General features: G+C 49.6%; 1 protein-coding gene and 1 pseudogene across 1 annotated transcript; one reads left to right on the top strand and one right to left on the bottom strand.

The window, feature by feature from the left end:
• Window positions 1–397: 397 nt before the first annotated feature.
• On the bottom strand, window positions 398–1,533 carry LOC124706422 (plant cysteine oxidase 4-like). Its single transcript, XM_047238089.1, has 4 exons — window positions 1,386–1,533; window positions 1,122–1,282; window positions 875–1,022; window positions 398–771 (listed from the first exon to the last, which is right to left on the bottom strand). Exons 1-4 carry the CDS (start codon window positions 1,531–1,533, stop codon window positions 398–400), a joined length of 831 nt encoding a protein of 276 aa, XP_047094045.1.
• Window positions 1,534–3,578: 2,045 nt separating this feature from the next.
• LOC124706413 lies at window positions 3,579–4,978 on the top strand (annotated as a pseudogene).
• The last annotated feature ends 3,433 nt before the right edge of the window (window positions 4,979–8,411 follow it).

Below are 8,411 nucleotides of genomic sequence, written 5' to 3'. Positions count from 1 at the left end.
GCTTCCTTGTTTCCATTAGGTCACCGGGTTGTTGCAAAGCTAAGTGTAACTGGTATCTTCGCTATATTATTATATTTGTTTTGTCGAAAAATCGCTAGTAAATAGTTACGTACAGAAAGCTGCTGAACTGAAAACCGAAGAAATGATAATAAAACTGGAAAAGTAAACAGCCGAGCGAGTAGCTCACATGAGTCCTGCTCAATTGCAATTTCAGCCGGAAACAAGCGTAGATGTCTCCGCAGGATTATCTAGCTCACCAAATTATGCGCAGCAATCTCTTCTCTTTACGATTTGTGTGCACCATCATATCAAGACACACGAAAAGAAACTGGAGCACTCTACATAATTATCAGTACATTGTACACGCAGCTAATTAAGCGCTTCTAAAAAAAGCTAGCTAGCTACTGGTATAATCGTCATAGTCATCATGGCTGTCATAGTGTTCGTCGTAGTAGTCGTCATCGTCATTGTCATCCATATCGACCGTAATCCGAGGGCCAAGATAGGGCGCACCGACGACGCTGAGATCTTCGGGCATCTCCACCTCCTCCAAAAATGCAAAACCTGGAAGAGACACGATGGGGACGTCGTTGAAGTAGGTGGACGGCCGGCCGTGCTCCTCCGAGTAGGGCGGCGTGATGACGTCGAGGATCGCGCACGGCGTGACGGCGGTGAAGGCGTGCATGTTCCCGCCGCCCCGCGGGAAGAGCACGGACGTCTCGCACGGTGCTCGCCGCACCTCGTCGGCGGCCACCACCCTCGCCAAGCCACCTGCAGCACGGCACCAACAAATTAGCCGCTGTAAATTACAATCAATCAACACAGCCACCGATAGCTTTGCTAGTGTGATGCGTGATGCGTTATGAGGGCTTACATTTTCTTTGGCTAGAGCTCGGCGGCGCGGTGACCCAGTCGTAGGATCTCACCCGCACCGATCCGTAGAGGAGCTTGCTCAGAACCACCATCTCCGGGTGGTCGTGGAGCGGCAGCGTCGCGCCGGCCGGGAAGCAGAAGACGCCGATCTGCCAAAGGGGTCTACTGGTTCAGAAACCGCGCGCGGGAAGCAGGCCTAAACCACGGTAGCAAAATCACGGTCGCGAAATGGCGGGCAGCAAATGTACCGAGAAGTCGTCGGACTGGTGTATGTGGACGTAGGTGATCCGTGTGAACCCATGCGCCGGCAGTAGCCGGACGCCCTTCTTCGGACTCGGCTCGGCTCCGCCCATCGACGCCGGCTGCTTCTCCCCGTCGTCGATCCCAACGTCCGCCGCCGCCATGCCATCTGCGAGCCAAGGAGCACCGCCACGTAAGGTCAGTCATCAATGATCCATCATCCTCTTCACATCGACAAGATCAAATTGCAAATGGATTGAGCATCGACGTACCGAGGAGATGCTGCAGCCACCTGATCCCGCCGAGGGTGGCGGGCATCGGCATCCCCGCCGTCGTCGCCGACGAGAAGACCATGTCGCACGCGTCGTACAGCCGCTGCACCTTGCTCAGCGGCGCCACGGAGCAGGTTGGGAACGCCATGCTCGATCGGAAGATATCGCAGATGGATTGGATCTTGACTTGACGAGGTAAAATGATCTGCTTCCAGTGAGCGGATGCGTGTATATAGCACCAGTGGAAGCTTGGGGCACGAGCTTGCCTACCTGGGTGCGCCGCGCCCGGAGGCTGGAATTCCGCGACAGGACGCGGGGGAAAAGAAAACCGCGGGTCTCGCCAAGATTTCCGAGTGCAGGACTTGTGCAGTTACGCCGTCCAGTCCAGGCGTCCGAGTCTCTGCGGGTGGGGCGGTGCGCGCGTGCCTGGCCTGCTGTTTTCGGCGGTGGAGTGGGACGCCGTCAGCGTTAGTGGTCTCGCGGACGGAACCGGAACCCACCTGCTGTTTTCTAGCGAAACAGTTTGCTCGCCGAGCAGTGCTTTGCTTGGCTGTAACTTTGGTCGTCCGGAATCTCGACCGAGTGCTTTTGGAGCCTGCGGTCTTGTAATTTGCGAGCTGCGAGACCACAGGTAACTTTTGTGTGGGGAGTCCAGTGTAGCGATACCGTGACAGCTTTGTGATTTTTCTTTTGCCAAAGTCCACTGATAAGTCATCAACAATAGTATAGAGGAGCTTAAAAGTAATAAAAATTACAAATAAGTCTTTTGACAACCTAGTGATGAACTAAAGTCACTAGCGCGAGCCGAAGAGGCGTCACCATCCTCGCCCCTATGTCACCGGGGTCGAGCAAAGCTTACTATATTAGAGCTTGTTGTAACAGAAAGACGGGAAGTCATCGAGGTAAGGGACGAAGGACCAGCGCACCAGACCAACAACTATCACATTGATAACAACCTTTGAAGATACTAACCTGGCCGGCTGGATCCTAGGAGATCTGTCGGACACACGACTTCACGCGCTCTCTGGCGGTGCTAGATGCACCCCTGAAGCAAGGATAGATCGGGAAGGACTTTATTCTGACTTCAGAATATAGCCATCGCCTCAACATCCCGAAGAAGACATTGATAAATAGGCTAAACAAAGAAAGGAAAATCTCCCGCCGGCAAGAGGCCGTGGTCCGCCACACCTCCAACGCCAAAGGTCATTGGGAGGAGGAGCAGACCGGCATTGTTGCCGGCGAGAGGGATGGAACCCTCCCGGGCTTTTGTATCGGTTCGGTATTGACGTGGGGTACCATGAAAATGAATTTGAATTACATCTAGGCAAGATATGCAGTTCTTGAAGAATGAAAAATCTACTTTTTGGTATTTTACACTAAATTCTTTTGTTCCTCGATGCTCAATCAAACATTCCTTTTTTTAAGATAGAATTTTCCTCTAGGCTCTCTATTCATCATTGGATTCCTCTTCAAAGTCTTCCTCTAAAGTCCCGTATTTGTCCTCTGAGTTTTCCCCGGGACTCCCATAGTCGTCTTCTGAGTCTTACTCTAGAGTTCCATATTTGCCTTCTCGGGTCCTATATTTACTCTCTGGGCTCCCAGATTCGTTTTCTGAGTCTTTATGTTAACTCTGAAACTATGAATTGTCCCGAGAAAGGGGAGGGCTTTGTGATATTTTTAAAGAAATTTCATTGATCTATTAATAGTCATCAACAATAGTATAGACAGGCTTAAAAGTAGAAAATTACAAATAATTCTTTTGACAACTTAGCGACGACAAAACTTACTAGCGCGATCCGAAGATGTCCCACCATCCTCGCCCCTCTATCACTGGAATCGTGCAAAGCTTACCGTAGTAGAGTTTGTTGTAACAGAAAGACGGGAAGTCATCAAGCTAAGGTCAAGAACGACCAGTGCACCTGAGCAGCAACCATCACATTGATGATAACCTTAGATTGGAAGAGACTAACCTAAAAACACCCCAACCAACACAGAAACAACCGAATCCTGAGAGATCAGCCAGACACATGACTCCACTCGCCCTCCGGCGGTGCTAGATGCACCACCGGAGCGAAGGATAGAGCGGGGGGAGGGGCCTTATTTTTAACATAGCCGGTCCCAAGCCCGGGTAAAGGAGGAGGGTTGTGATAGGCGGGGCGAGCCAACGTAAAAAACCCAGCCACTCTTGTGGAGATGAAACCCAAAGGAACCTCGTTGGGGCGTAACCCTCTTAGCGACGTGCCACATCGGAACCCGTGTGTGGTGTCAAATGGGCAAGGGCCGGGCCGTCACCCCCTTGGTGGCGCGCCGTATCTTGATCTCGATACGGTGATAAGTGAGCAAGGGTCGGGTCGCCGCATCCTTAGTGGCGCGCTGCACCGACGCCCCGGCGTAGTGAAAAATTAGCAAGGGTCTCCGCATTTGACTCGACGAGTGCGGAGGGTAAGGTAGTTAGCCGAGCCTAGGAGGATACGCTTAGGTAGGTGGAACGTAGGGTCCCTGACGGGTAAGTTACGAGAGTTAGTTGATACGGCGGTGAGGAGGCGTGTTGATGTCCTATGCGTCCAAGAGACAGAATGGAAGGGACAGAAGGCGAAGGAGGTGGAGGATACCGGTTTCAAGTTGTGGTACACGGGGACAACTTCAAACAAAAATGGAGTAGGCATCTTGGTCAATAAGAGCCTCAGGGATGGAGTTGTGGACGTCAAGAGGCAAGGGGACCGGACGATCCTTGTCAAGCTGGTTGTTGGGACTTAGTCCTCAATGTTATCAGCGCGTATGCCCCACAAGTAGGCCACAATGAGAGCACCAAGAGGGAGTTCTGGAAAGGCCTGGAGGACTTGGTTAGGATGGTACCTATTGGTGAGAAGCTCTTCATAGGAGGAGACCTCAATGGCCATGTGGGTACATCTAACATTGGTTTTGAAAGGGTGCATGGGGGCTTTGGCTATGGCATCGGGAACCAAGAAGGGGAAGACGTCCCGAGCTTCGCTCTAGCCTATGACATGGTTGTAGATAACACCCTCTTTTGGAAGAGAGAATCCCATCTAGTGACGTTCAGTAGTGGTCTTCACTCTAGCCAGATTGATTTTATCCTGTCTAGAAGAGAAGACAGACGCGCCTGCATTGATTGTAAGGTGATACCTGGAGAGAGTGTTGTCCCTCAACACAAGCTGGTGGTTGCTAACTTTCGCTTTAGGATCCGTGTCCAGCGGGGTAAGCGCGCCAAAGTCGCTAGAACAAAGTGGTGGAATCTCAAGGGTGAGGCATCCCAGGCTTTTAGGGAGAGGGTTATTAAGGAGGGCCCTTGGAAGAAAGGAGGCGATGCAAACATGATGTGGACGAGTATGGCGACCTGCTTGCGGAAGGTCGCTGTAGAGGAGTTTGGGGTGACTAAGGGAAGTAGAAGGGAAGCTAAGGATACATGGTGGTGGAACGATGAGGTCCAGAAGGTTATTAGGGAGAAGAAGGACTGTTTCAGATGCCTATATCTGGACAGGAGTGCAGCTAACATGGAGAAGTACAAGGTGGCGAAGAAGGCTGCAAAGCGGGCAGTGAGTGAAGCAAGGGGTCAGGCGTATGAGGACCTATAGCAACGTTTAAACACGAAGGAAGGCAAAAGGGACATCTATAAGATGGCAAAGTTTAGGGAGAGGAAGACGAGGGATGTCAACAAAGTCAAATGCATCAAGGACGGAGAAGATCGACTTCTTGTGAAGGATGAGGCGATCAAGTGTAGATGGCGGGACTACTTTGACAACCTTTACAATGGAGAGGTTGAGAGCTCTACCATTGAGCTAGACGACTCCTTTGATGATACCAGCATGTGTTTTGTGCGATGTATCCAGGAGTCTGAGGTTAAGGAGGCGTTAAGGAGGATGAAAGGAGGCAAGGCGATGGGTCCTGATGGTATCCCCATCGTGGCGTGGAGAGGCCTTGGAGACGTAGCGATAGTATGGCTAACTAAGCTTTTCAACCTTATTTTTCGGTCAAACAAGATGCCCGAAGAATGGAGGCGGAGTATTTTAGTACCAATCTTCTAAGAACAAGGGGGATGTTCAAAGTTGTACTAATTACCGTGGAATCAAGCTGATGAGCCATACTATGAAGCTATGGGAGAGAGTCATTGAGCACCGCTTAAGAAGGTTGACAAGCGTGACCAAAAACCAATTTGGTTTCATGCCTGGGAGGTCTACCATGGACGCCATCTTCTTGGTACGATAGCTGATGGAGAGATACAGGGAGCAAAAGAAGGACCTTCATATGGTGTTCATTGATTTGGAGAAGGCCTATGATAAGATAGCTCAGAATGTCACGTGGTGGGCCTTGGAGAAACACAAAGTCCCAATAAAGTACATTACCCTCATCAAGGATATGTATGATAATGTTGTGACAAGAACAAGTGATGGCGACAATGATGACTTTCCAATTAGAATAGGGCTACACCAAGGGTCAACTTTGAGCCCTTATCTTTTTGATTTGGTGATGGATGAGGTCACAAGGGATATACAAGGAGATATCCCATGGTGTATGCTCTTTGCGGATGATGTGGTGCTAGTCGATGATAGCCGGACGGGGGTTAATAGAAAGTTAGAGTTGTGGAGGCGAACTCTAGAATCGAAAGGTTTTAGGCTTAGTAGAACTAAAACTGAAAACATGAGGTGCAGTTTCAGTTCTACTAGGCACGAGGAGGGAGAGGTTAGCCTTGATGGGCAGGTGGTACCGAAGAGAGACACTTTTCGATATTTGGGGTCCATGTTGCAGAAGGATGGCGATATCGATGAAGATGTGGGCCACCGAATCAAGGCTGGTTGGATGAAGTGGAGCCAAGCTTCTGGCGTACTCTGTGACAAGAGAGTGCCACAAAAGCTAAAAGGCAGGTTTTATAGGACAGCTATCCGACCTGCGATGTTGTATGGCGCGGAGTGCTGGCCAAAGAAGAGACGACATATCCAACAGTTAAGTGTAGCAGAGATGCACATGTTGAGATGGATATGTGGCCACACAAGAAAGGATCGGGTACGGAATGACCACTAGTAGAAAACCTCTCATCCATCTAAGCCATTGGTACCGGTTCCCTTACGAGCCGGTACCAATGGGGCCATTTGTACCGGTTTGAGGGCTCAGGTGGGCGAGGAGCTTTGGTACCGGTTTGGGAGGGGCTTTCGTACCGGTTCGTGTTAGGAACCGGTACGAAAGGTCTTCGGCCAAAATTCGGACGCGTGGTGGGGCCCGGGCTGGACCTTTGGTACCGGTTCGTAACACGAACCGGTACCAAAGGGTACCCGACCATATCAAATCGCCCGGATCGCTCGAGCCCCCTGTCTGTGGCTCTCATTTTTCTCTTCTTCCTCACACTTTAAATTTTTCTCCACCTCTCACACTCCAATAATCTTTATTTTTCTCCACCATTTTAACAAGATTAACGACCTCCATCTATCCAAGGGTTAGCAATATCATCCTTTCTTCCGGCGTTCCTAATTTAGCTCATTTCTTTGGTAGTTTAACTCGTACTATTTTTCTAGTGCTAGCAAGGTGTTTGATGAAATGCCTAAGTTAGGGATTTTACTTTTTTATAATCAATTTGAGCTGAAATTATGGTATATTTTGTAGGTTTTAATTAGTATCATCCCCGTCCTCACCGCCGTCGATCGCTAGCGTCGTCCCCTAGCCGGCACCGTACAACCTCGGTGAGCCTCTTCTTTTTTATAAAAAAAAACTTAGTTTTATGTGATGAACTTGAATATTAATTAAGTTGGTCACTCATATATCCATGATGTTGTGTACTTAATGATTTTTGATATACATATAAAATGCAGATGAGTCGACAATGGATGTACGGTGACCGGTGCCATCCCGAGTTCATTATTGGCATGCATTATTTTCTCAACGTGGCTGAGGCAAACAGGCAGTCGAATGGTTTCATGTATTGTCCGTGTAGTTCCTGTAAGAATATGAAGGATTACTCTACCTCGAAGACCCTTCACGTCCACCTGTCGGAGAATGGTTTCATGCCCGAGCTATAATTGTTGGACCAAGCACGGAGAAAGAGGGGTTATATTGGAAGACAACGAAGAAGAAGAGGATAGTGGCAACTATCCCTTATTCAACGAAGACGGTGGTAGTAGAATGGGGAAGACGAAGGCTGAAGAAGAGCTCATTTTTGATGAGCCGATTTTTGATGACCCGGATGACGATTTGGGTCGGGCCATTCTTGATGCGAAGATGAACTGCGGAAATGAAAAGGAGAGGTTGAAGTTGGAGAAAATGTTAGAGGATCACAACAAAGCTGTTGTACCCAAATTGCGAAAATGGTCGAGAAAAAGCTGGGTACCACGTCTGGAATTGCTGCGATGGAAGGCGAGAGAATGGTACTTCGACAAGGGATTTGAAAAGTTGCTGAAAATAATAAAGAAGATGCTTCCGGGGAGAACGTGTTGCCCTCTAGCACGTACGAAGCAAAGAAGGTTGTACGCCCTCTAGGATTAGAGGTGCGAGAAGATACATGCATGCATCAATGAGCTGCATCCTCTACCGCGGGGAGTACGAGAATTTGAATGCATGCCCGGTATGTAGTGCATTGAGGTATAAGATCGGGCGAGATGACCACTGGCGATGTTGAGGGTGAGTCCACCCCCGGGAAGAGGGTTCTGCGAAGGTGATGTGGTATGCTCCTATAATACCACGGTTGAAACGTTTGTTCCGGAACAAAGAGCATGCCAAGTTGTTGCGATGGCACAAAGAGGACCGTAAGAAAGATGTGATGCTTGAGACACCCCGCGACGGGTCGCGGTGGAGAAAAATCGACGGAGAGTTCAAGTCATTTTCGGATGACGCAAGGAACTTAAGATTTGGTCTAAGTACGAGATGGCTTTAATCCTTTCGGGGAGCGAGCTCCGGTCATAGCACTCGGCCGGTGACTCTATGTATCTATAACCTTCCTCCTTGGTTGTGCATGAAGCGGAAGTTCATTATGATGCCGAGTGCTCATCCAGGGCCCGAAGCAACCCGGCAACGACATTGATG

This window comes from Lolium rigidum, chromosome 1 (assembly GCF_022539505.1).
Source record: "Lolium rigidum isolate FL_2022 chromosome 1, APGP_CSIRO_Lrig_0.1, whole genome shotgun sequence".
Lineage (NCBI taxonomy): Eukaryota > Viridiplantae > Streptophyta > Magnoliopsida > Poales > Poaceae > Lolium > Lolium rigidum.
Note: the sequence above shows the minus strand (reverse complement) of the source record. Positions and strands in the feature narration are given on the sequence as shown.